Source organism: Mollisia scopiformis (assembly GCF_001500285.1).
Source record: "Mollisia scopiformis unplaced genomic scaffold LY89scaffold_5, whole genome shotgun sequence".
Lineage (NCBI taxonomy): Eukaryota > Fungi > Ascomycota > Leotiomycetes > Helotiales > Mollisiaceae > Mollisia > Mollisia scopiformis.
Window position 1 is genome coordinate 45850 of NW_017263585.1, and position 25655 is coordinate 71504.

General features: G+C 47.7%; 11 protein-coding genes across 11 annotated transcripts; 7 read left to right on the forward strand and 4 right to left on the reverse strand.

The window, feature by feature from the left end:
* Positions 1-406: 406 nt before the first annotated feature.
* Positions 407-1459, forward strand: LY89DRAFT_704866 (putative 60S ribosomal protein L17; the record flags this gene model as incomplete). The annotated part of the gene is made up of 5 exons (XM_018217412.1): positions 407-472; positions 556-651; positions 706-823; positions 872-1059; positions 1106-1459. 5 exons carry the CDS (start codon positions 407-409, stop codon positions 1262-1264), a joined length of 627 nt encoding a protein of 208 aa, XP_018075229.1. The 3' UTR covers positions 1265-1459.
* A 163-nt stretch (positions 1460-1622) lies between these two features.
* Positions 1623-4510, reverse strand: LY89DRAFT_417116 (uncharacterized protein). The gene is made up of 3 exons (XM_018207379.1): positions 4284-4510; positions 3970-4222; positions 1623-3915 (listed from the first exon to the last, which is right to left on the reverse strand). Exons 1-3 carry the CDS (start codon positions 4414-4416, stop codon positions 1779-1781), a joined length of 2523 nt encoding a protein of 840 aa, XP_018075230.1. The 5' UTR covers positions 4417-4510; the 3' UTR covers positions 1623-1778.
* A 1048-nt stretch (positions 4511-5558) lies between these two features.
* On the reverse strand, positions 5559-6916 carry LY89DRAFT_545696 (uncharacterized protein; the record flags this gene model as incomplete). The annotated part of the gene is made up of 2 exons (XM_018208237.1): positions 5559-5920; positions 6031-6916. Coding segments are annotated over 2 exons (1248 nt in total), but the record flags the coding sequence as incomplete, so codon positions are not given.
* A 218-nt stretch (positions 6917-7134) lies between these two features.
* On the forward strand, positions 7135-8196 carry LY89DRAFT_416789 (uncharacterized protein). Its single transcript, XM_018207377.1, has 2 exons — positions 7135-7976; positions 8046-8196. The coding sequence occupies exon 1, from the start codon at positions 7317-7319 to the stop codon at positions 7815-7817; it is 501 nt and encodes a 166-aa protein (XP_018075232.1). The 5' UTR covers positions 7135-7316; the 3' UTR covers positions 7818-7976; positions 8046-8196.
* Positions 8197-11318: 3122 nt separating this feature from the next.
* LY89DRAFT_729697 (uncharacterized protein) lies at positions 11319-12521 on the forward strand (the record flags this gene model as incomplete). The annotated part of the gene is made up of 2 exons (XM_018219403.1): positions 11319-11544; positions 11749-12521. 2 exons carry the CDS (start codon positions 11319-11321, stop codon positions 12519-12521), a joined length of 999 nt encoding a protein of 332 aa, XP_018075233.1.
* Positions 12522-13916: 1395 nt separating this feature from the next.
* On the forward strand, positions 13917-16773 carry LY89DRAFT_681522 (alpha/beta-hydrolase). The gene is made up of 8 exons (XM_018214312.1): positions 13917-14579; positions 14816-15030; positions 15081-15130; positions 15181-15489; positions 15537-15587; positions 15668-15815; positions 15861-16165; positions 16218-16773. Exons 1-8 carry the CDS (start codon positions 14378-14380, stop codon positions 16678-16680), a joined length of 1743 nt encoding a protein of 580 aa, XP_018075234.1. The 5' UTR covers positions 13917-14377; the 3' UTR covers positions 16681-16773.
* Positions 16774-17016: 243 nt separating this feature from the next.
* On the forward strand, positions 17017-18812 carry LY89DRAFT_681523 (cyclin-like protein). Its single transcript, XM_018214313.1, has 2 exons — positions 17017-17558; positions 17625-18812. The coding sequence occupies exons 1-2, from the start codon at positions 17238-17240 to the stop codon at positions 18426-18428; spliced, it is 1125 nt and encodes a 374-aa protein (XP_018075235.1). The 5' UTR covers positions 17017-17237; the 3' UTR covers positions 18429-18812.
* A 77-nt stretch (positions 18813-18889) lies between these two features.
* Positions 18890-19618, reverse strand: LY89DRAFT_638532 (uncharacterized protein; the record flags this gene model as incomplete). The annotated part of the gene is made up of 3 exons (XM_018211582.1): positions 19596-19618; positions 19398-19522; positions 18890-19345 (listed from the first exon to the last, which is right to left on the reverse strand). The coding sequence occupies exons 2-3, from the start codon at positions 19479-19481 to the stop codon at positions 18890-18892; spliced, it is 540 nt and encodes a 179-aa protein (XP_018075236.1). The 5' UTR covers positions 19482-19522; positions 19596-19618.
* A 53-nt stretch (positions 19619-19671) lies between these two features.
* LY89DRAFT_638534 (uncharacterized protein) lies at positions 19672-21095 on the reverse strand. The gene is made up of 2 exons (XM_018211583.1): positions 20539-21095; positions 19672-20484 (listed from the first exon to the last, which is right to left on the reverse strand). Exons 1-2 carry the CDS (start codon positions 20671-20673, stop codon positions 20134-20136), a joined length of 486 nt encoding a protein of 161 aa, XP_018075237.1. The 5' UTR covers positions 20674-21095; the 3' UTR covers positions 19672-20133.
* On the forward strand, positions 21056-23345 carry LY89DRAFT_681525 (Trimethyllysine dioxygenase). Its single transcript, XM_018214314.1, has 10 exons — positions 21056-21562; positions 21615-21632; positions 21681-21747; positions 21793-21853; positions 21901-22003; positions 22051-22153; positions 22205-22304; positions 22354-22860; positions 22907-22978; positions 23032-23345. Exons 1-10 carry the CDS (start codon positions 21243-21245, stop codon positions 23106-23108), a joined length of 1428 nt encoding a protein of 475 aa, XP_018075238.1. The 5' UTR covers positions 21056-21242; the 3' UTR covers positions 23109-23345.
* A 431-nt stretch (positions 23346-23776) lies between these two features.
* Positions 23777-25212, forward strand: LY89DRAFT_681526 (NAD(P)-binding protein). The gene is made up of 2 exons (XM_018214315.1): positions 23777-24001; positions 24052-25212. Exons 1-2 carry the CDS (start codon positions 23961-23963, stop codon positions 25094-25096), a joined length of 1086 nt encoding a protein of 361 aa, XP_018075239.1. The 5' UTR covers positions 23777-23960; the 3' UTR covers positions 25097-25212.
* Positions 25213-25655: the final 443 nt, after the last annotated feature.

Here is a 25655-nt window from a genome sequence, read left to right on the forward strand (position 1 = left end):
TAGGCCTAATTAGGACTGCTAAACGAGTTCTGGTTGGCATCCCGTCCGCACACAAAAAACTCATTTGTCGAATTTGGATCTTGAATTTGGAACACAGACGTCAACAACCTCACAGCAAAGCAATCTTCAATCATGGTGAGCACGAATTTCTCATTATCCCTCTCCAAAGATGACAACAACATATGCGACGTCGGTCGTCGAGTTCCACGCAAAATATTCTGACGCCAAATGATCCGAAAACGCTGCAACATTATCGTGAGGGTCAACGACTGCGCAACAGAGATGGGTTATCTGCTGGGATGAACGGCAATCAGTCTGCGAAGTTGAGAGGTCCCAGTTGCGGAACTGGATCTGGTTGTACCAGCAAACGTCTACGAAGGCGAATTCAAAGACGATAGAACGAGAGATGACCATCCTCGAACAGCAGCCAGCATACTCGACCACCGGCATCAAGTCTACAGCACATTCCCCCGTAGGACCAAGGCTAGCGAGGACTGGACATGATTCATTATCGGGAATTGCGTTCATGGACCTTTTGCTAACATAGATTTACAGGTGAGATACGCCGCTACTGAGATTGCGCCTGCCAAGAGCGCCAGAGCTCGTGGTGCTTACCTTCGAGTGAGCTTCAAGAATACTCGCGAGACGGCTGTAAGAGATCTTTGAGCATACAACGACTTTCACCATTTCTGACATATCATGTAGCAAGCTATCAACGGCTGGAAGTTACAGCGCGCCATCAAGTTCCTCGAGAATGTCCAAGAACACAAGGAGGCGGTCCCCATGAGACGATATGCTGGCGGAACTGGAAGAGCTGCACAAGGTACGAAGGATATTGAATAATATGGAGGAAAGTGCTGACGGATTCTAGGCAAGCAATTCGGTGTCTCCCGCGCAAGATGGCCAGTCAAGTCTGCGGAGTTCCTCCTTGGTCTCCTGAAGAACGCTGAGGCCAACGCTGATACCAAGGGTCTCGATACCGGTAACCTGATCGTCAAGCACATCCAAGTCAACCAAGCTCCTAAGCAACGTCGACGAACATACCGTGCCCATGGTCGTGTAAGTACTGCCCTTAGATTACAGAAGTCATTGCTAAACAAATCAGATCAACCCATACATGTCCAACCCATGCCACATTGAGTTGATCCTGACCGAAGGCGAGGAGGTTGTTCAGAAGTCAGAGGCAGTCGTTGGCCGTGAGTCTGCTCACCTGAGCTCAAGACAACGCGGTGCTCGTCAACGCCGTGCGATTACTGCTGCATAGATGATTTTCCGGTTTGGGCTTGGCATGATCTGGGGTTTGCTCAGGGGTTTGCAATTCGATCATTGAAGGGGCTTTCCAAATGGTGGCTTGCACTTCATTAGCATCGGAATCTTCGCAGACAAAGAGAATTCATGAACTCACATTGTTTTGGTGATGTTTTGGTGACTCTGTGATTGATAAAATTGAGAAGAACGCTTTCCATTGATTGCTTTTATTCATCTAATGATCCAGTAAAATATCATATTCTCACTCAAGGGCGGCTACAAGCAGTTCCGCCCTGTTTCTACCATGCAAACGGATTGGAAATGTAACCCAAGCCAAGTCAAGCACGCAAGAACTTGAACGCGGTTGACAAAAACTTGAGATTCTGCTTGAAGTTCCGTCAATATTTCGCCCAAACGCCAGAACATGTTTGGCATCCATTGAACCTTCGCTATGCAGGAAATGCAAAAAACTACAATAATCAAACAATCGGCTAGTCCACACTTGCCGCCTTCAATATCTATAAAGAATTTCAATAATCTCGAGAGGGTTTCTTCGGTGGTCTCGCAACCTCGATCAAGCCATCGAATCTTCCGAAGCCAGCAAGCATGCAACCATCAAGTTGGGCATCCGGAAGCAATTCTGGACGCGAATCACGCCAGCCAACAGTCATGTCCCATGCATTTTCCAATGTCGCAGACTCAAGTTGGCTCATATGATTGGCAACGACTGCCAGCGCGTGGTCTTGCGCTTTCATCATGAAACAATCAATATCATTCATCCTCTTCGTCACAGTACCTCCAGCTTGTTGATGAACTCCTTGAGGTGCATCCAGGATAGTCTGATCAAAATCTAGCGGTAGGCGTACATACCCGCAAGACGTGAAGGAGAGTTTCGAAAGATTTGTCTCTGCCCTAGGCTCTGGCTCAGGACCCATTTCTCTGGCATGTCGAATGGCTTCTAACGTCGTACCAGGTGTAAGATGATCAATAATATCAGCCCAAGAGCCAGGACGGGGTGTCTCAAACCAAGCCAAATCAGTCGCATTAATAATCACCGGTGCTGGAGGTGGTGGCGCGACTGGTGCTTGATTCTGTGCATTTAGACCACCCAAGAGGTTGCCAAAGACGTTCGCGCCGATTGGGCCTCCTTGAACTGGCATATGCTGGGCATTCTGTACCACAACAGCTGGTGTCATGTGGTTTGGAGATGCGTTCTGTGGCAGTGGAGCAGTCAACGAAACCGAGTCGAGTGTAAGGCTTTGGAGCGCGGTCTGCTTCATTGGCAGCAAGAAATTGCGCATGATGTGAGGGGTCAGCCAGCAATTTTTCAGCGAGAGCCGCTCAACATTTGGAAGAGCCAAGAGGGAATGCTGCTGGGATCTGTTGACCATGTGCATAGCTTCGGCGACGACCGGAGCAGCCAAGATGTGCTGGTTTCGGGCAAATAGACCCGGAGCATACTCGCCGCCACAAAGCCATTCGAAGTGAAGGCTTTTGATATTCTCTCTCCTCGATATTTGTTGGGAAAGAAGCTCATAGACTGAAACCACAGCTCTTGAGGGAGCAACTCGGTTGTCTTCCACCCAGCTCGTAGCTTCTTTCCTGACTTCGCGCCAATCCGGTATGATCGCAAGGGAGAGAGAGCCTAGTTCTGGCAAGCTGTCCCAGAAGTCTTCTCGGCGTAATATGGGCAGGTGACGACTAGGCAATCGTGCAATATTAAGGGTTCGGATGCGGCTGAAAGTTTCTTGGTTGTCGATTATTGCGATAGCCCATGACTGCATAAAAGCATTTTGAGCCCATTCCATTTCCAACAACATTTCTCGCTGAGCGTTACTCAGATCATTAGGCTTCAATAAGCACCCGTCGTTCTTACCCTTCGGGAGTTTGGTGGGGTAGGAATAAGCTGCTGTGGATTGGTAGTCTGGCTGCTCGAAACCATCGTCATCCTCGTCAGTCAAGGAAGCTAACTCCACAGTAGCGTTGGATAGAACCCCATGATCTGTTGAGTCTGAGCCATTGCTGCCATTAAGAAGAGCGTCGCGGCGACGAAGGCGTCTCCACGTTTCTGGAACGAATTGTTGTGCTGCGGGCTGCAGACCAAAGCTGTCCCACGCAGAGGTGTCACCTTGGAAATTGGGCAGTGGTGGAGCACCGAACTCTTCCGTCTCGAGGAACAATCTCACAGCTGATTCCAGGTCGTCCTCCTGATAACCGGCATCCTGTAACATCCTCTCATATTGTGAGTAGGTACCACTGACGGAGTCGGCGTTCGTCGCAATGCTTGATGCCTTTCCCTGCCTTCCTAACCTTGGCTTGGACTCTGGTACGAATCTTGAGGCACCAAACACCGCCAGCTTCTCTCCGCGTTCTGCAACTCTCGTATTGATGTCAGGACCGGGAAGCCATCCCAAGCCTCCGTCAATGGAAAGGCCAAGCTCTTTCGCAGATTCAATAAACATCAATGCCTTTGCCATGGTACGAGTCTCGTCTGCTGTCTGCTCGAGGCCTTCCAACTGAGAGTACCTGTTGTATACTTTAAAAGGCCATTTGTAGATTCCCCAAAAGGTAGTAATCGCCTCCTGATCACACTTCAATGGGGGATTTGCTAGTTTATTAAGGTCGATTTCGAAGCTCATGGCGAACTTCTGAATCCATCTTCCAAATCTAAGACGTATTGTATTAGTCTACCAGTAACATATGGTGGGCAGAACGGCGTACCCTTGGAAAACCCTCATGCCCTTATCTTGCAACATGATTGAGCCTTGAAGGGCATCGTACGAGAGAGGAGGCTCTGGAGTGATACCATAAATCTCAGGTCGAAATGGAACTACGACGACCCGAAAAAGGGCTTCAGACACCTTCCGGTCAAACTCCTTATTGACCAGTCGCAGGTTCTGGATATTTGATCGAGGGAGGTAGGACACGATCAGGGTGAAGATCTCGACGGGGAGGACATTTGGAGGCCAGGTTACTAGAGAATTGACCGTCAGCCAAAGCCTGTAAGAAACTATTCACAGGGAGTGAAAGCATGCCTTTCTTGGGCTTCATGATGTTTGCGCCTTTCAATTTCCGGCGCTTTGTCGGAGAGGCGTCTGACATAGTCGTGCTAGCAGATTCCTTGGGGTCGGTTGAAGAACGTAGTAGTCTCTTCATAAATATTCTCATGGGGCGAGTGAAGTATGTATGTAAAGGGCAGGAGCTCCTTCAAGCGGGAAGTGACGGCTGAAGTTTGTGACAATTGCAGCCAAACACCGCAGCTTCTCACTCCGAACTGTGCCGGAGAATAGGGAACGGTCGTGGCAGAATTGAATTCAATAACAAGGCAGGCAGGTAGCCTCACAACATCAGGTGCAATGAAGAGCCTCCTCCAATGGACGCGGGTACTCTGTGAGGTGGCTGTGGCTGTAGAATTTGTGAGACTTGGTCGGAGGAAAATGCTTGGCGCTCCGACGAGTGAGGGGAATTTCGTAGCCCGTGCTAGAGCTGCGCTAAGTGCAAGCAGTAAAGTTGAGTTCTGACGAAAATCGTCAAAATACTTAACACTCCCAAGCTCTTTATGCTTATGTCGATGTTGAGTCAGAAAGTCACCTCAAAAAAGTTACTACTCCACCTTTAACTTCACCCCATCTTCACTATAACCAAAGTCTTTGCATCTGTCTACAAGTGAATATGAGCCCAGTGGCTGCCATGCTCTCATCACAGAGGAAGACTCCAATCTCAATATCAAATGCCGTCTTTTTCTTCCCAATCACCTACAACATCATAACAGCCACTCTGCTAAGAACATGGATCGTAAGGTGTGTTCCAGTGATGTTCAATTCCAGTGTTCTTTCTCTCTCTCTATGGTATGAAATGCAACCTCATTCAAAATATGTAATGCAGGTGTGTACAGGTGAACAAAAGGGGTACTCAACAGTCCGCTAGACTTTAATCAAATGAGCGCTTTCTGTATCATCAAATACAAGGTCCCGAACGCCGCAGCCATCCGTCTCCGGGTTGTATCCCAATTCTATGCGCCAGTCTCCCAACGCCAGAACACCTGTAATTCCCAGACTCATTCCTATATCACATTCTATGTTGCGCCAATTTTATACCGTCTCAGCCTGCCTTCCAAGTACCTCCACTGTCGTTCTAGTACAACGAATCTTTGCTCGTGCGCCATCACTCTCAGACGACGAACCAAAGTTTGGGTTCTTAGACATTTCTGAGGCGTTACGCTTCAGAGTTGGTGACCATGCAGGAACGATATCACCTGCAGCAGGCCGGCTGGTATCCGAGCCGTCGTATCGACGGGTTTCCTGTGAAGGGCCGTCAAGATAAGGATCATAGGACCAAGCAGCTTCAAGGCCGAGTATGTGAGGGGTGACGACTCTGAGTTCAGCCCACGAGAGAGTATCGTCGGCCATGGCGATATACAGATCCAGAATCTTGCCACTATCGTCATTGACGGCACAATTCTGCTGCAGGAAATCATAATTATAGTCACTACCGATGAGATACGGAGCTAGTTGGCGTAGCATGGGAAGACCTCTGAGATTCTTTGCATCACAAAGTCTCGCAACCAAAGGGTGCCACAGGCGTCCGCAAAGAATCTTGACAAAAGCCACGTCGACAGCATTCCTGAACGCTGCGCTATCACAGTCCGGTACCACGATCATTTGATGCAGGCCTACATTATGTTAGTTTTCATCTTATAGAAGATGGTGCTTGATGAAGAGCGAGACGTACAAAGGTACGTCCCGAACAAATTTAGGGAGGTGTGAGAGGGTAATCATCTACCTCGAGAAAGGCAGCGCTTGTAAGCTGCAGTATCCTTTTCAAAAGGGAACGGCTGCGAGGACGAGGGTAGGAGGGAGACATGAACAGTCCAGGATTGGGCTCCTGAGCCAACGGAGGAGACTCTTTGTCGAAACGACTGGATGTGTAAAGCTTGCTCGTCAGCTAACACAAAAGTTCTCGGTAATCGATCGCCGAACTGGGATAAATTCATATCATCTTCCGACTTGATAGAGTCTTCGACATCATCGTCGAGTCCCGGGGAGGGTGGGGTGGAGGCTTTGCGTCGTCGACTGATAGCGGGTCCATTGACTGATGTCTGCTCCAGAACATCTACCCTATCTTCGGTACGCATCGTAGCATCGTCGATTTCGATGATACGAGCATCTATCTTTTGATAGTCGTCCTTCAACCTCTGTACATCATCCACCAATTCCTCAATGTGGTCCTGGTAGTATGGCGTCCTCTGCTCCAAACTCCCAACATGCTGCCATAGACCACTCATACCCATCTGAACGTTCTTCAAGTCTGCATCGTGCTCGGCCTTCTGTCCCTCCACCGTCTCTTCCAATCGACCAATACGACCAACCAGTTCAGCACGCGCAGGATATTTATCCCTCCCAAGCTCAGCTTGTAGCAGCATGTCCACCTTCTTTTTCAACTCCTCCAACTCATTCATTTCGAACGACACATTCTCCTTATCAGGTTCGTGATAACAGGCTTGATGACCACAATCACAAGTGCTTCCTGGTATTGAGCGGTTCAATGAATACCCAACACAGGCACACCTCAGGCCTTTCACTTCGGGATGCAGTAAAATATAGCGACAATTGCCCTTTGGTAAGTGGGAGTCGTCGGCTCGCGCCTTCTCACGACGAGGAGGAGAAAACATCGAGCTCATCGCTGAATCTTGCGAATCTGTGAGTCCAAAGGGAGATGGAAGGCATCAAGATCCAATGGGTGGCACCAGAGACAAAGAGCGTCTTGGGGTTCGGGGGGAAGCTTCGAGTTTTGTTGCGTCCGATATGGATGTGGGGGTGTGGGATATTGGGAAACGGGCTCTTCAGGTCGCGAATTCGCAAGGAGTACCGTCTGAGTCTTAGCTGTGTGCGCGATGGATGGAATGATGTCGGATTAGCAGCCTCACAATACTGGAAGTCGTTGGCTCGGTCATAATGAGTGAGGGACGGAGGGAGGGAGGCAGTACTCCGTATAGATAGAGAGGAGGACCCGTGAGAAGGTAGCTTGCAAAAAGCAACAAAAGCAGCCAGTGAACAGGACTAGGATGTATGATAACGACCCCCCGTCGCTTGGCTTTGAGGGAAGGGAAAACTCATTCACGCAGTCCCACCCACAGACACACACACCTCTACACACACACACACTCACACACAAACAAAAAAGTACTGCTCCTCTATCTATCTTCGTCGATGCATCAACGTCGAGGATATGTTGCGCATGGAACGCCGCAAGGCTGCGGCATTCATTTACATACATACAGTCTTCACTGCTCAGAGATATATCTCGGCATGTGCTATCAGCAAGCGATCGCCTCTCAGACCCTCCATCCTCCCCAAAGCCCAGCACAGCACGACATTTCTCTGAAGCTGGGTTGTGTGCTCCAATCAATGAATGACTCAAGATCACGTCAACGTTCACATTGTCATGGCCAGAAAAAAGGCCAAATTTGCATGAACGAAAGAAAGCTCTTTTTTCGCAGACCAGACGCAGCTCGAGTGCCCCCAAATGGACTCCTCCATACGCAGTACGAGCACGCCCGAGCAGGCTAGCAGCATTCTATCTGCAACGCATCCTCGACCGGAGACGCCGCCGCCAAATACCTGCTCGTCCAGCTGCTGTACCGCTCTGTCAGTTGTAACAGGGTCCACAGGCACAGCGTTATCGCATGTGTGGCCCCAAAAGCAAGCACTAACTATCCATCAATTGCGGTTCGTCCCGAAGCTCAGTAGCATCGTATCGTATCAACGACCTGCCGGGGGCTGACCGGTACGGTACAGATATTTTCCTGCGAAAGTCGATACGTATGTATGTATCTATGACTTCAGAGGACCGCAAGCACGCAGATAGAGATGCAGAATCAAGATAACGTAGGTAGTTTGTGCTCCGTCCTTCTGCTTCCAGCCTTGATCAACCAGTCATATGGACATCCTCCTCCGCATAAGTATTCCCGGCAGACAGCTGTGCAGTAGCAGCTTCTGCCGACCCCCATAGCCTGGAAAGCTCACCAAAGACAGCCCGGGCGATCGATGCCTGGCTCGACGAGGATGATGCGATGAGATGAGGATGATGATGATGATGATGATAAGGAAGGATCTTGTGTAACTTGTACAGATCACGCCAAAGGCACGTCCCTGCTTGCGCCAGCCCTTCGGGAGGTGAAGCCTGGTGAGCTTCTGAGCTTCTCTTATCTTTCCATGCGTGTATTACCCTCGCCGTTTGGGCGCTCTGGACCTTCACATGCTAGGTACTGCTGTGCACCGTAGTCTCGCAGGCGTAAAGAAGGCTCATGGAAATGAGACCCGGTGCCCCGAGAAGACTATTTTCATGCCTCACCACGTTTTAATGCCGAGAGATAAGTGTGGCGCGATTCTCTGGCTCATTGCGTTTGTGGATGCAGAAGAAGGCCGATCATCGACGTCGCAGGCATCCATGCTTCCCGATCAGGATTGTTCACGGGGGTTTTGGTTGGGGACCATTTATCGGCTCTGCAATATCTGCTGCAGACGCTGTCCCAGGCGGGTACAGGCAGAGGCAGTGAACACCTCGAACACCTCAACGGCGGTAGCATAACGTGGGATTATCTGATCTGTCGAGCGCCTGGGCCTCAGAGGACGATTGCGTCTTGCACTGGGATCCCAGAGTGACATCTCACCTCCAGCCTATGAGGAGGCTATCACGCAAGCTGCGCCTGGATTTTCGAAAGAAGATATTCCGGAACCGTATGCGGCAACTTGAGTTAGACTCCGAACATCAGAATAAGACCGAGAGGCAATTTACTCCCGCGCTATGATTTCGAGGCATGTACCTCACTCCATTATCAACGTCCTCTGCGTGGATGATGTTGATGCGTGGGACGTGTCGAGGCGGGCACTTGCTTCGTTCCCTCGCTGGCCCAGGCCAGGCGCGGTCAGGAAATACGGTACTGTACCTACCCACCAAAGTTATGCTGGCTGGTACGAGACAATCTGGAATACGGAATAGTTCTCTACAACTCGACGGGACCTGACTCGGGATCTGCGATGTCCTCTAACGGCCCATACTTCCAAGCCGACGGGCGTGCTTCCCCTGAATCAGTTGGCGCTGGGAATGTCAAGGACTGGCGGTGACATTATTCGAGCCTCTTCCTTGCCCACATCATGATAAAAGTGGACTTCTATAATCACGAAATTTTCTCGAGTCAGTGCGAATCTGGTGCTGGTCCAAAAGCGGCGAGGGGAAAGCTTATCGCTCAATGAAAGCGGACTTCAGCATCCGGTGCAAAAAACGTGGCTGTGACCTTGGTGGGGGCCTTGGGATGGTACTGGAGTGCACGTGAATGGTCTCTGAACACGTCGATTGTTGGATACCCTGCAGACCGACGTCCAACCATGGTTTGAATAAGCTTACCAAAGCATTTCAAAAGACCCTGCCTAGAATCAAGTTCCTTGCAAGATACTCACACATCGTGTACCAATGTAAGATGAAACGCTGGACCGTTGACATGGGAAACTTCAACCGCTGCGTCTTCCAAGCGGCTCAGCCAAAGAGCCTTATCAGCACACTCCAGAACCTGTCCCGATAGACCTGAACACTGCAACGTCTATCTCTTGGTGTCCATCTCTTGGTATCTGCCATACGTGTCTTGATAAGCGGTCAGTTGTTGCCAACCCAACATGAATCTGGCAATTTGAGAAAGTTAGTACTTCGTCAAACATCCAGTCTCCAGTCCGTGGGACGAGATCTTATCTTCCCATGGACACAGGAACCCCCACGAACAATCGTACTGGTGAGCTTTGGGTATCAAGGCGAAGGAAGCTGAGATGTGAGAATGAAAGCACTTCCTAGATGCCGGGGGGGCTGAAGTGAGACCTTCTTGATCCTGGTTTGCGAGTAGCTGCAGTCTCAGTCCAGAAGACCAATTAAGTAACGAGAGACTGAAATCCACAACGGGAGCAATGTTATCTGAACCACTACCGGCAGCGGGACAGAAAAGATTCTTCCCGGAGTCAAATGCCGTCGTCAATAGTTTAGTCTGACTTAGATGAACTTTTTATATGTTATGGCGACGAACTGTGTCGAAACTGCTCACTGGTAGACCTTCGGCTTTTTGGATTATAAAGGGCCAACGAAGGATAACCTGTCCTGTGAAGTTTACGACAAATCCATGTTCCAGGTAACTCGCGCGCATACTAATGAATTAAGAAAGGAAACTACATAGAAGAGTTAACAGTTCAATGTTGGGCTCAGAGTCCGTGCTCTCCACATTCTATCTTAAAGTTTGGAAAAGACTACTAACTCGAAACTTCAAGCCAATGCAGGTTCGGTGCTATTGCAGCATTAGAATAACAAGAAGTCAGATCGAGAAGAGGCGGCTGCGAAAACAAGAGGTTGTATATGCTCCATATTACGCGCTTGCGTATTTTCGTTCACGTCGCACTTCAGAATTTCATCGCAAGCTCCATCATCGATCCATAATTCAACAATACCAAATAAATTCAGCTGAGTTCAACATCGATACCTCGTTTCCTTCTCTTGGACCTGAAATATGACTGTAGCTCTCAGTCGCCAGCGAGACGGAACACTTTCCGGGCGGAGATGTACATGCGGGACTTGCTATTTGCTCACACAACAAAAGATTGATCCAAAAAGCAACGCTTGGATGCTACTCTGCCTTCATTCGAAACAATTCGACGTGATTGCTGGAGCGCGTTGAAGTCTCTACCATCCACGATGCTGCTCTGCGACGATGCAGTAGTAATCGCCAGTGCCTCAGTCTAGACTGCCCGTTGATGCTGATGATTGGCGTGACCTGCAGGAATTGAGGGCGCATGGCGCTTAGCAAAGAAGCCTTGACTCAACTCTAAATCCCGCCTCTCCTGCTTCCTCTCCATTGTAGTCTTCAATCGCATATTGTCTCACTCTCGCTGTTTTTGTATACCATAGTCTTTGATTTGGAGTTTTTGCAGGCTGGTTCGAAGTGTTTTCAGATAATTATAAACGATTATTGTCGCGAGGCTGTAGTCGCTTGGAGAACTGGTAGGCTCATGTGACATGGTCCACAGCCTCCCATGATGGGAGAATTCCACGATGCGGTCACCAAGTTGCTAGGGGCGTTTTCATGTGGAATATCGATGATCAAAGCTCAGCGGCGGAAGAAAGAACAAATCCCCATCGATTCGACAAGTAAGAAGGCCGAGACACACCTCAGCAAGTCATTGAAGAAGAATCGATTGGAGGTAGAAAATGCTTATGGTGAAGATTTGGTCCGTTATGGTCCCAGCTTTGCTGATGGAGATGGTAAGCTTGGATTTTCCTCTATGTCTTTGGGGCTGTCATGGGGTCCTTGTCTCTGCATTTGTATGAAATGATCACTATCTCAATCAAGTGGCAGCCCACTTTTCAATCTCACAAGCGCACTATGCGGTAGTTGCAACGACGATTTGACTGTTCTGAGCCAAAGCTACATGGCCCCTTGTACTATTATACTGACAGACACTCCAGCTGAAGCACATTCATCGCTCTCAAAAATCTTGTTTCGTCTGAATGCTGTTATAAAACGCTTCACTACGGGAAAGACTACGAATACCGACTACCAAGCTCTGTTGAATTTATCCAATGCCTCTCGTATAGAAGCTATCAACACATTCGAGCAACTCTCTCAACGTCTCTCTCGATCTTCACTGGCATTGGTCCCCCTAAGCCCTGCTATGAAAGAGGCCAGTCAACGACATCGCCACCGACGAAAGAAGTCTTCTACGTCCTCCAATCCGAAGCACACCCGCTCCAAAAGCGCTCCCGAGCTTTCAGTCACGCCACAAGGCTGGGTCCGCCTAAAAACAGTAAGGAAACAATCCTCGGATTCAACAAAGTCGTCGAAGACTTCAGGTTCATCAACTCCTAAACAATCAACGTCCAAATCTCAGACAGCACAGGCTCTTTCTTCACCCTCAAAACATTCACCAAGACCTCGCCAGGCACAGATTGCAGACGTTCCATACTCTAACTCTAAAGAGAACGAGCAAATCACTCCTCCACCGCAGTATACCGCATTCCCAGCGGAGCCGCTTCGCAATTCTCGACGAGCGGACAACAGAAAATCATTCATGTCTTTTGCATCAGATAGCACCAAAATCGGAGAGATTCCTGAACATAGGTGGGCTCAGACAGCAGCGATGCAGGCTGGGAACTATCCAATGACGACCTATTATCCGGTAGAGCCTTACCAAGAGCCAGAGAAGCAGAGGTCGAGACTCATGAAGCTCTTCAGGAGGTAGATTGAAATCAGTAGCGTGGTGAATGTGGTTACTTCTTGTATTTTCTACTTGTTTGGTCAGGCTGATGATTAGCGGGAGTCGGACATTGGGATGGGAAACGGCCCCAGAAATGATTGATGAACATTCCTCCTTGAATACATCTTCAGCTGTTGTTTCAACTTTCACGGAATATATATAATTCAAATACATCTCTTGTTACCTCCTGTTTGGGATCTGACCCACCGAGTCCTTAAACAGGAAAGATGAGATCCTTTCGATAGCTTTTGTGGCTTGCCCATCTTCTGAAGGAGGGCATTTGACTTGGATAAGGAGCCAAGGCGGAACCTACAACTCGTGCTAGGTATTCATTCTTTGAGCATAATTTCGCTCGACCAGGTTTGTCTAAGCCGAGCACGGTCGATTGCTGGGAGAAAACCAAAACATATACAATTATGCGTGAGATGCTCACTTGCAACTCTTGTGTTGCTTGCTCTGACCTCTGGTATATATGATGTAGGTACTTCCATTGTTCCTGATGTCTCTAGATATTCAAAACGCATAGACACAGCCGCTTAGAGGCTCTTGCGAGACTCTGAGGCAACTTACAAACGCCAATTGCTCCTGTGAGCGGAGAGTTTACTGATCTAGGGTAATGCTACTGCATGGATGCCTCAACGAAACACTTTCTCCGGTTTCTTCTTCTCTTCCCACACTTTCTTGCGATAGAACTTGACTGTCCGTGTTCACACGAAGCACCAGCTCAATATAGTAGTTCTAACAAATATCCAACCACACTGTGTCTTGAAACCAGGATATTTTTCTTGACTGCGATTATAGTCGCATCCTGTCATCGTTCTAGTGTTCTTCATTTCCTCCCTCTTCTGACACAAAACTCCACACCAAATATTGCTGAACACCAGTAATGGAACTTGAGTAGGGAAAATGCAGAATCGAAGACAAACAGAATGTCAAGGAATCAATTGAGACAGGCAAAAAAGACAAGGGAAGATGTAGACCAGAGACATTGGTGAAAGCTGCTGAGCTGACAGAAGTACAACCTTTGACAGCTCACTCTCGTTCCGCTGGAGCAATATAACACAACACAAGTCCAAGATAACATAAGCATGCAGGAATGATCAATTGTGGGCGATGTCCACAGCTGATCGCACCGGTGGCTTCACCATGCAGCTCACTGCATATTACGACCATGAGGTCCGAGTTGGAGACGGAATATCAAGACAATCGGGAAGTTGGCTCGACGGGATGCTTGAGAGAAGAGAAGAAGTAATTCTGCTGGCTTGGCGAGTGCACGGACTCTTTCCGAGAAAATGAAAAGGGTGGGTGGGGTTTGGAAGCTTCTGCCGATCTGTTTGGACGGTGTTGCCCAAGCTGTTGCAACATCACCTCTTCACCACACCACATCTTCGTTGCGAGGTTGTACGAAGATATATTCTCTGCGGGAATCCATATTGGCAATCCCTCTTATTAATGTCCCTCAATCTGACTGATTCGGAGATTCTTTGCTCCGCTGATAGGGACAGCATACCGCTAGTGATATCGGGCAAAGTCCACCATGCTAATCACTCTCGACCTGCTCCTTCTGGCCTAAATACCCAGACCGCATCATCCGTCATCCATCGTCAAGAATGGAGACCAGGTCAAATATCGCAGGCCGAACCAGGAACTGCTGTGCGATGTGCACTGCAGTCTGCACGCCCTTGCTTAATTAAGGCACCACGGTTGATCCGACCTTGCCTGGGGCCTGTCAATCTGCTCCTTGCTGCTGGGAGAGCTTTTGCCCCGCAAATGGTTTTTATAAACAGTAGCTATCCCGTCATGTTTTCTTTCCTACCTCTCTCCCTCCACTTTTCGCGACCATGTTTTCCTCGTCGAGTATTACTTTGCTCCTTGCTGCAGCTTCCGCTGTGTTCGCGCAGTTCGTGCCAGCGCCCACTGATCTCATCAATGCCACTGGGTACATGAACATCCCAGTGCGTTACAAGGAAGTGCCTACTGGAATCTGCGAGCTCGACCCGAATGTGAAGAGTTATTCTGGGTATGTGGATGTTTCGGAGAACGGTAAGGTCATTTTCATCCTGCAGTGTTGTTGTTTTGTTCATTGGAGGATGCGAAGCTGGGAGTTGTCTTAGAAGCCGGAAGAAAAGCGAATAGTCTTGTTAGTTTTCAGCTGCTGAGGCGCTCTGAACTCGAACAGTCTCTCATGATCTCTACCTTTCAGTTGCTAGTTTAATACCCCTCTTCGTTTGCTCTTCAAAATACATCAAAAGCAATACTAAGCAGAACGTCGGGAATAGAGCACATATTTTTCTGGTTCTTCGAATCCAGAGATGTTGATCCTTCGGAGGCTCCTTTGACAGTGTGGATCAATGGAGGACCGGGATCTTCATCTATGATTGGACTATTCCAAGAGCTAGGACCTTGTGGAGTAGATTACGATGGCAATGTTTACTCAAACCCATATTCTTGGTCGAACGTCTCGAACATGATTTTCATAGACCAGCCAACACAGGTAGGGTACCTACGTATGAGCAGACTGAAAAGTTGATTAATCCATTCCAGGTCGGATTTTCATACTCAATTCCAGTCAACGGCTACGTTGATGCGTCGTCGTAAGTGATAGTCCAGAAAGTATCCAGCTGTTGTGCTGACAGACCTCAAGACAAGCCATCATCACACTACCAGATGCGACCTGCCCTGATTATGCTATTGACTCTGAAAGCTGCGGCACTTACAGCTATCCCAACCTTACTCTCACCGCAAACACTACAGCCGATGCAGCTCCAAACTTCTACAAAACTTTGCAAGGATTCATGGGTGCTTTCAAGCAGTACTCTCGACACAGTTTTCACTTTGCAACTGAAAGTTATGGAGGGCACTACGGCCCCATTTTCAATGAGTATATCGAGGAGCAAAACGCGAAGAACATCTCTGGGGCCCACAAGATTTCGTTGAAGACTGTAATGATAGGGTATGGAACCTCTCAAGGATGTCATATTCGTAGCTAACATTTTCCAGAAACGGGTGGTACAATCCGTTGATTCAGTACCAGGCATACTACAACTTCACGTAAGTATTTTCCGAAACCTAGTTTCAGGAGTCTTGCCACAGTTTCTAGGAGGAATAGTCGAGGTTAACTTATTAAATAGCGTATTCCCTGGAAATACGTATGACTACTCTCCTTATAATGCTAGCGTCCAAGCTCAATTATACAACAACCTTTACGGTGCTGGAAACTGCGTCGACCAGATCAATGACTGTGCATCCCGAGGCATCGATGAGATTTGTGCTGCTGCTGTAGGAATTTCACCTGCCATGAAGCTTTCAAACTAACTCAAGCAGGACGCCTTCTGTGCCAATCTCGTGGAATCTATTTACGACATATATCTGCAACGAGATGAGTACGACGTGCGAGAATTAAACACCGATCCTTTCCCATATGGGTTTTTCGTAGAGTACCTGAACACCCCAGAGGTCCAAGCAGCTGTTGGTGCATTTCAGAACTATACCGAGTCCTCGGAGTCGGTCTACACCGCCTTCACCGCAACTGGAGACGACAACAGAGAAGATGGAACAATTGAGGCAGTAGGGAAGTTGCTCAAGCAGGGCCTTACAGTTATGTTGTATGCAGGCGATGCAGATTACAAGTAAAGCACACTTTACAGCAATTTCTGTAATTTTAGCTGACTTGTCTTACAGTTGCAATTGGCTAGGAGGTCAAGTAGTAGCCCATGAAATTGACGCACCAGGGTTCGACTGCGCAGGCTATGTCAATTTAACCACGTCCGACGATATCGTTCACGGCCAGGTAAAACAAGCCGGGAAATTCTCGTTCGTCCGAATCTATGAATCTGGCCATGAGGTCCCGTTTTACCAGCCAGTTGCTGCACTTGAGATCTTCGAGCGCGCGATCAACGGCAAGGATATCGCGACTGGCATGGTCAAGCCAGACGCTTCATATCTTACTGAAGGAACTGCTGAGAGCACATACAGGGAAGGCAACGCTACCATTGTGATTGTGGACCTACCCGCCAATGCAACATACAACACTACCTTGAATGGACCCAATCCGACCAAGCGAGACTTGCAAGACATGTCCGAAGTGAAGAGAGGATCTGGCCTCTTGAGACTTGGAAAAAGGTTCAAGCCTGGTGGAAAGTAGAAGAAGATGGATATGGTATTATGATTCATGATGCACAAAATAGCTCTTCAGATAGAATCAGATAATATAAATGATAATGGTCTTGAATTGCCTCAACAGACATCCTAGCAGGCTAGTGACACCACATTAATAGAGCCTTTGCACAAATTGCACCATTCTATAAATCACAAAGTGTCAAGATTGAGTTCAAGATCTCGACCAATAAGTTAGTAATATATGTACATGTACGAAGCCTTCCAGGGCCTTCAACACAAGCGATGCTAGGTTTTTAGCTTCTGCTATGAAGCATTTTTGCCGATGTTGTAGATGATTAGTTGACGGCCACATTCCTCTTGAAAGATAGCTCCGTTTTAGTACCAAAAATCCGGAAATATTTCCCACAGCCTCAATCTCTTTTCTCACTAGAACTAGAGGCAGCTAATCTTGTAGTTTTGTAACCAAGAAATAATTTAGATCACGTGTCGTTGCCTTAAAAACTGCGTCAAGAACACGACCAGAACAGCATCGTCCTGATGGCACCAGAAAATGCCACCTCCTCTCTGACCCTTCCCAGCACAATGTCCGAAGACGAAAGATACCGAACATCGACCCAGTACCGGCTCTGGTCCTATACTCCCCAAGCTCTCCTCGCCCTCCGTACCACCACCAACCAAATAGCTGCGGACCGTGTCCGTGAAGCTGTTCGACGAATACGGGAAGCGCGGAATATCTCCTCGGCTGATACCAGTGAAGCTGAGAATGGGCGGTCTGCATCTGCGGCTATCCCAGAGGGTGAGGTGGACTGTTTGACGGTTGAGGAGGAGTTGAAGCTTGTGGCTTTCTATTCTCGGCAGACGCTTCAGCTGGGGGATCATTTGAAGGTCCCTACAGATGTCAAGGTATTTCTTTCCCTCTCACCTCTGATAAGGTGAGATTTGTGCATGCAAAGGCTGATAAGAGCAAAGGCCACGGCAATTCAGTACATGAAGCGATTCTACATTACGAACTCTCTCATGACTTACCACCCCACCGATATCCTCAAAACAGCCCTCTTTTTCGCCACCAAGACTGAGAATCACTACTTCAGACTCACAAAATTCGCTGATGCGATTGGAAAGACAAAGCCGGAGGATGTGCTTGCTTCAGAGTTCCTGCTCACCCAAGGGTTGAGGTTTACATTCGATGTACGACATCCATTCAGAGCTTTAGAAGGAGCAATTATGGAGTTAGAAGCTTTTGCGAAGGGAGGTGTTCCTCCTCTGCCTGGAGCATTGATCGTGGAGGGGACGTTGGCAGACATGGAAAAGAGGGTAAAGATTGCCCATGGAAAGGCGAGGGAGTACCTGAAGATCAGTGCGGCGTTGACGGATGTCTATTTTCACTATACACCGAGTCAGATCATGATGGCGGCTTTGATGATTGCCGATCACGAGTTGGTGCAATGGTACATTGGGGTCAAGTTTCCTGCTGCAGATGGAGTTATGCTTTCCAAAGTACTGGAGGTGATTGAGAAGTGCGCGGATATGCTGAAAACGGTGGCCCCTAATTCCGAACCTTCTGCAGCAGAGAAGAAAGAGTTGTCGGCTTTGGCGAAGAAGTTGAAAAAGTGTAGGAATCCGGAGAAAATGGACCTGGTTGCTTTGCAGAGGGCGAAGAGGGAAGGTGACGGAGAGGATGAGGAGAAGATTGTCAAGAAGAGGAAGCTAGAACGAGAGTCATCTGCGAGAGAGGCTGATGATTTGTTTGGTCCACCAATCAAGAAGGAATGAAAGGGCTCTTCCGGACGGTGATCGAAGTCATTTAGCAAGGCGTCTGGGTTTTACTTGCATATGGGCGGAGTTTGGAGGAAGGCAATTACGAAAAATAAAAGTAATGCTTGATTGCGAGTATGTCTGGCTTACATAGTTTGGAACATTTTCAGACTTTGTTTCCCCAATGCTATAATTTCGTAACTCGCTCAAATCCGAAGACCAACTTTCGAAAGACCATGTCAGACAGCAAGAGCTCATCTAAACTGTTTGCTCCTACTCTTGACTCGTATTTCGGTCATGATTGTACATCTGTTGAATCATAGGTAATGTCACATTCTTGATATGGACATTGTCAGAGCCATTCCCCTCTAGTATAGATTTCGACATTGAAAGCAGGAAAGTCGTCCACCTCCATTCGTACATTGGTCATATAAGTACTTTATCATACAAATTTGTCAAAGTGGTACAAGCTCCACCATTTAGTCCCTCATAGGAGCAACCTCTTCACTACTGACAGGTTCTCTCTCTTCCGCCCCAGGGACGTTCTGCCTTTCCTCCAGTGTCCCGCTCTTGCCCTTAGTTCCTTTCGGGAAGTCAATATCCTGACCTCTTTCTCTGAAGGTATTAGTCGGATCTGCCCCTACTCCTGCAAGCCCATTCTTCTCCTTTTTTCGGACACCGTGTAACTCGTTGCTCGTTTGTCCGGAGCCAGGATGACCGTACCCAGTATGGACATCAGCGGATGTTGCTCCCCCGATGGTGTCTGATGCTGAAGTCCATGTCTCTTTGGAGATATTGGGATTCATAGCTTGGCCTGGGATCTCGGATTGGGTTTGTGGCTGAAAGGTACGGTCACTTGGGGCTGTTCCTGCCGGAAGAGTTTCCGCGTGGAATTCAGGAGCGGCGTCATTGCCGACTTTTACACCGGGAGCATGCTTCTTCTTGTTAGTTCCAGAATATGCATAGATTTGGGAAAGGAATACTGACTCCTTTGGTGGTAAGAGGCTCTGATGGAGGGACTCGGCTGTGGAACTCTCCTTGGTTGGAAACTGAATCTTGATTTGCAGACATCTTGACAGGTTTCTCGGAATTGAAAGAAATGGATTATGAAACTACAATAAAGAACCAGTCTCAGACTTCAATCTGTTATAAACAAGAGGAGTTCATATGGTGGGACGTTCATACTTAAAGAACTGACGTCAAAGAACATTACATCATACAGAAAATATCCAACGAAACAGCTCCTCAGGAGCTCACATTTCTTACAAGGGTATTGAAGCTTTTAGAAATTGATTGACATGCCAAGGAATATACTGAGTAATTGTTGAACTCTTGCTTGATAGATTCGGTGGGTGCTTTGTTCGGGTGGCAAACGAGGCCGTAACCTTGCTACAAGGCTGATGTCTGTAAGGCTGAGCCTTCCTTGCATCCTGGTCTGGTCTCATAAGTGGGAAAAATTGTTGTGCCTTTCGTCGAATTGCTGTAAGTAATAATCGTTATTGAATCCATACTGGATCGATCGGAAGAGTATCGCACAGAGGCTGCAAAGGCTTCGTGTAACTCTGTCATTCTGCCCAGAAAATCCCATAAAACCACATATCCATTCATATTTCGAATCGTAGTTGCATATTTTGGTATGTATCCTTGGAAGCTAATATTTCCACCTGCTTGTTGCTCTTGTAGAATCATGAAAACGCATTATGAATTGTATCCTTTTTCCTCTTCAAGCACCGTCTCTCATCTCTCCTTTGAAGTCACCCTTGCCCTCACCCTTATCAACGACAAATTTCTTTCCATTCGGCAGTCCAACCTCTGTCGTTCCTCGTACACTGACCGGCATCATGTCATATGTCCATTTCGCGACGAGGAAGCTAGAAATTGCCCACACCCAGAATATGAATCCAAGACTGACGGTTACGAACAAGGTCGGAACGAGCAAGAGAAGGGCGACGCCGGTCCAGAATAGTGAGAAGAGGATGGCGCTGATGACCGAGAGGAGAAGCGTTCCGAGGACGAAGGAGGCGAAGAGTGCTAGAGGCAGGAAAGAGAAGATGAGTTGAGCAAGGCCGAATGTCTGTTCAGATGTCAGATAATGTAGAACTGAAATATTAGATTCACGATCACTTACAAGTAGAAGTGGTTGCTCTTGAGCAAAGGTGCCTATCTTGTTCCAATAGCGCTCTCGAGTTTCGGGGCTGATGATGCCATTGAGAAGGCTCTGGATGCGTGCAAGGACGCCCGAGGTACGCTGTTGTACTGCCATTACTTGTGAATTCAGGTCAACGTGAAACGAGAACAGGTAGTAGAATTGACCGTTGGACGAAAGCTTGATGCTGTTGTAGCATTGCGACGTGGTGAAGCAGGTTTCTAGGCTCTGGTAGCTCAGCAGTCGCCAGTACTAGAAGCCGGGCAGTTATTGGATGACGCGAACCACGTGAAATTCATATTACTGGGCCACATAAGTGGTATGCAGAGAGGTTCGAATTCAGACTGGGATCTTTATGGACATATTAATTCCATTGAGTTTTTGCAAGTCTATTTTCGAGGGATTGTAAACTTGCATTGCCCAGAAGAGGTTGGTCTTCGGCACGAGTTTGCACCATGTTGTACCTAGGTAGATCAACGACACGTTCTGGGTCAATGAAACAACTTAAAGTTTATGTGAAAGAAGTTGCAAACCTTTCGAAAATAGATCGTCATTTGTGTTTTCGCTCTGGACCAAAATACAAATAATTGTGCATCTAAGCGGCCGCCCGCCTCGGATATGAATCATACGACTTTCCAACATCCTCCTCCTCAAGTCACCTAACTTGAACACCGCAATTGGACAAAATGAATACTGGTGTTCGACGTCTGTATGGCGTCTCAAGAAGTCTCCCACGGCCCTTCAGACGTTCGATAGCAACAGGGGCTAGCGCCTCGGAGACAGCGACCAATGAGCCTGTCAAAGCCACTCCTAAATTTGAGCCTAAAGCTGAAGACTCACCAACAAAGGTTCACGAGAATCTAGACAAGCGATATGAAATTGGAGGTCGATTAGAATTTGGTCCAGATCCCTTAGATAGGCATGATGAGAAGGGATTACTAAAATGGGGAGCTTGGGGTGTCCCGATCAAGCTTGAAACTGCAAAGGGTGGAAGCGTTACCACTGCGTAAGACTCTATCTACTATCACAACTGCCTAACCCCATACTGACTGAAATAGTTCGAACTTTTGGCTTAGGTAAGAGAATCTGATCAAGAGTCTTGATCTCATAATTGACGAACGCAGGGATAATTGCCGTTGTGATAAATGCATCAACCAAGATACTATGCAGAGAGCATTTGATACCTTCTCAGTAAGTCATCCTCGCAATTGTGATGGATACCACTGATGAAGCTAGATTGATTCAGATATCATACCAGAAGAAGTGATCACGGAGAAAGACGGTCTCAAAGTGAAATGTCAGTGAGCCGACCTCTGTACTGGATGCTCCTTACTGACTATCCAGGGGCCGAGGATGGGCATGTCAGCAAGTATGATTGGGATTGGCTCATAAAGCATAGGAGTAATCCTTTGCCTGGTTATATGGATAAAGAAAAGAAGTTGAATAGGTAAGTTTGGTCGTGCGTAACATCCACAATCTTCTCATATTGTATAGACATACATATTGGGGAGCTGAAATTTCCTCGAACCCTCCTTCAGTTCACTATGACGAGATTATGGGCGATGAAAATGGCGTGGGGGCATGGACAGACAAAATTGTAAGATCTGCTCTTCTTATGCTGACTACAAGCTAACATGAGAGATCACAGCGAGAGTATGGATTTTGTTATGTTGATGGATGTCCTGTCTCTCCAGAGAAGACGCAAGAGCTTCTAGAGCGAATCGCGTTCATTCGTGTGACACACTACGGTAATTTTCGAAGCCCAAGTAACTCCTGATATCTTACTGAAATCTCTAGGCGGCTTCTACGACTTCACTGCGGACCTCACCATAAAAGATACAGCTTATACCAATCTCGCTCTGCCAGCTCATACAGACACAACTTACTTCACTGACCCAGCCGGGCTTCAGATGTTCCACTTACTATCCCACACCGATGGATCTGGTGGCGCTTCTCTTCTCGTTGATGGATTCAACGCTGCTCGCGAGTTGGAGAAGGAATCTCGAGCTGCATACGACATTCTTGCTAAGACTCCCATAAGCTGGCATGCGAGCGGCAACGAAGGCGTTACCATTACTCCCGCCAAGAAAGTGCCCGTTCTCAATTTCCATGATGTGGTTGAGAAGAAAGTACCGAACTTGATGCAGGTGAGGTGGAATAACGATGATAGAGGTGTGGTAGCATTGAGAGAAGATCATGGTATGGGCGCCGAGAAGTGGTATAGCGCAGCGAGGAAGTGGAATGCGATCTTGAAGAAGAAGGATATGGAGTATTGGGCACAATTGGAGCCTGGTCGACCATTGAGTAAGAATATCAATGAGACTTTGGAGCTACGGCTAACTTGTGATAGTCTTTGACAATTGGAGGGTGTTGCACGGGAGATCTGCGTTTACGGGCAAGAGAAGAATTTGTGGTGGCTATAGTGAGTATTTCTCAGCTCGTTGGTAATTGATCGAGCCGTTAACATGTGGATAGTCAACCATGACGATTACGTCTCCAGATGGCGGAACACGAATTCCTCAAGGGAAGAAGTCCTCAAGCAAATATTGTGAGCTCAGATGCATGACACAACAAGCATGGAACCTAGGTGTCAAGGGGAAAAAAGTCTGCGTCATAAGTCTGGACTAGGGCATGCTACTTAATACCTAGAAACATACTTCAATTCCAAAGGTGTAGAATGTTGATATTTCGTGATGCAAATGAAAGCAGACCAGTAGTCATCTTGAAATTAGAGAATTGGAATGGGGAAAGTTCTTCCATTAGACGTGTCTAGAGCGAAAGAAACGGAGCAAAATATAGGCAGAGCGTTACTGAGCAATCTTAGAAGCAGCATATTGGACAATCGACTCCGTCTATGTCTGTAGCAAAAATACCTGCATGTTGTTTGTACCTCATCTCAAGAACTTCGCACGAAGAAAACATCTTGTGTAGCTCGGGATATTAACAAGAGTGCTACACGTGTATGGTGGCTTGAAAGTACCTAGGTAATTCGAGAATTCAAAACGTGAGAAACTGTAGCTAATTTTGTAGCCTGTAAATACCTACCTAGGTACAGATCTTTGATGCAGCAAAGTTGTGCCGTAGATGTCCCGGCTCGGCGCAGTTGCCTCGAGAAGAATAAAATCCATCTCGGCCGAACTTACGCAGAGCGGGGTAACCAAATGGGGAAGTGTCGGCCATTATTTCTTCTTCGGTGCTTGTCTTTCCACCAAACATCCCACTTCGCGTCTGAGCTCCACCATCGTCATTCTCGACTTCAGACATTCGTTGCAAAAGTTGAGTATTTTCCCTTACATATACACGACTCAGTCCCGTGTAAACTCTCTGTTTCTCTTCCTCCTCTTTCTCCAAATACCGTCCACTATCTTCTCCATTGTCTCAATTGACCACAGAAAACTTTCACCATGGCAAGCAAAAGCTACAACGTTGGAGTGATAGGCTATGGGTACTCTCCTACTCTCCTGGAATGTCAATGCACCAGCTAACAACCCCCAGGTTGTCCGCCAAAGTCTTCCATATTCCCTTTATCCTCGTAACGCCAACCTTCAAGCTTCACTCCATCGTGCAACGAACCCCCAAGCCCAACGACGATGCGTCCAAAGACCATCCTTCCGCAAAAATTTACCACTCGGCAGATGACATGTTCGCCGATTCCTCGATCGACATTATCATCGTAACCACGACTCCCGATACCCATTTCTCCTTCACGAAATCTGCTCTCGAAGCCGGGAAGCACGTTTTGGTCGAGAAACCGTTTGTTCCAACCTCTGCAGAAGCACAGCAGCTGATTGATATCTCTTCAAAGACCGGGAAACTGATCTGTGTGTATCAGAACCGAAGATGGGACTCGGACTTCTTGACTGCGAGGAAGTTGATGGCTGATGGAAAATTGGGCAGGGTGGTGGAGTTTGAAACACATTTCGATAGGTATAAGCCAGTCGCACCAGAGACGTGGAAAGGAAAATTAGGCATGAATGATGCTGGAGGCGTTATTTATGACCTGGGCACGCATTTGATCGATCAAGCTTACATCTTGTTTGGGCTCCCCAAGACTGTCACGGCTGTTTTCGCGAATCAAAGGAATGATAGCGAGGAGGAACCAGATAGTATTACGGTGCTATTGAACTATGGAGTCGCTGGACCATTGGTTACAGTCAAGGCTGGAGTGATGTGTATCGACACGGAACAACTGAGATACTGGATCCGTGGTACAGAGGGAAGCTTCAAGAAGTTTCACTTGGATCCTCAGGAGGATCAACTCAAAGCTGGGTCCTCGAAGCCTGGAGACAGCGGGTTTGGAGTCGAGAGTGAGGATCGTTCTGGGAAGTTGGTTACACTCGAGGGAGACACACATAAGCAGACCGTCGTCAAGAACCTAAAGCCAGTGACTTATGCGAAGCTCTACGAGGAATTCAGTAAAGCGATTGAAGGTGGCGGGGAGAAGCAGATTCCGGTCAAGGCTAGCGAGGCAAGGGATGTATTGAAGATAATCGAGGCAGCAAGAGAGTCTGCGAAGAGTGGCAAGAGTGTGACTTTGTAAGCAGGTAGTCAAGATTTCCCATGATAACAATTAACGAAGCAGTCAATAGAACATAACTCTACCCTTGTAACTCTCCTGATGGCTTTTTCCCTTCCTCTTTTGCATGCTTTACAACGGAAAAGTTCTTCAGCTAAAAGCTGACCTCAAGATGGCTGGTCGAGAGATCAGCTTAGATCAAATCTGGTCACATTGTTCAAGGCTATTTCGATATGTGGAATAGCTAAGTCGATTCATTGCGCTTTCAATGTCCGCCAAACCAGCAAACATGCTTAAATGAATCGCCTCAGCTTCAAAAAAAGAGCTGGTTCGTCTACAGATCTCGCTTAAGAACCTCAATTGTAAAAGAGCCTAAAAAATAAATTAAATTATAATACTAGTATCCGTAGGAACCAAAGGACCAAACGGCAAAACTTGAAACACCCGCAGGTGTTTCTCCAACACCACAGCTAGTGTGGGGTTTAAAGGGGGATATCTTGAACCATTCGTATTTCAAGCACTCACGAGAATATAAGAGAGGCACGGTAGCTACCGCAAGCATCTATACCCTGGAGGCCGCTGT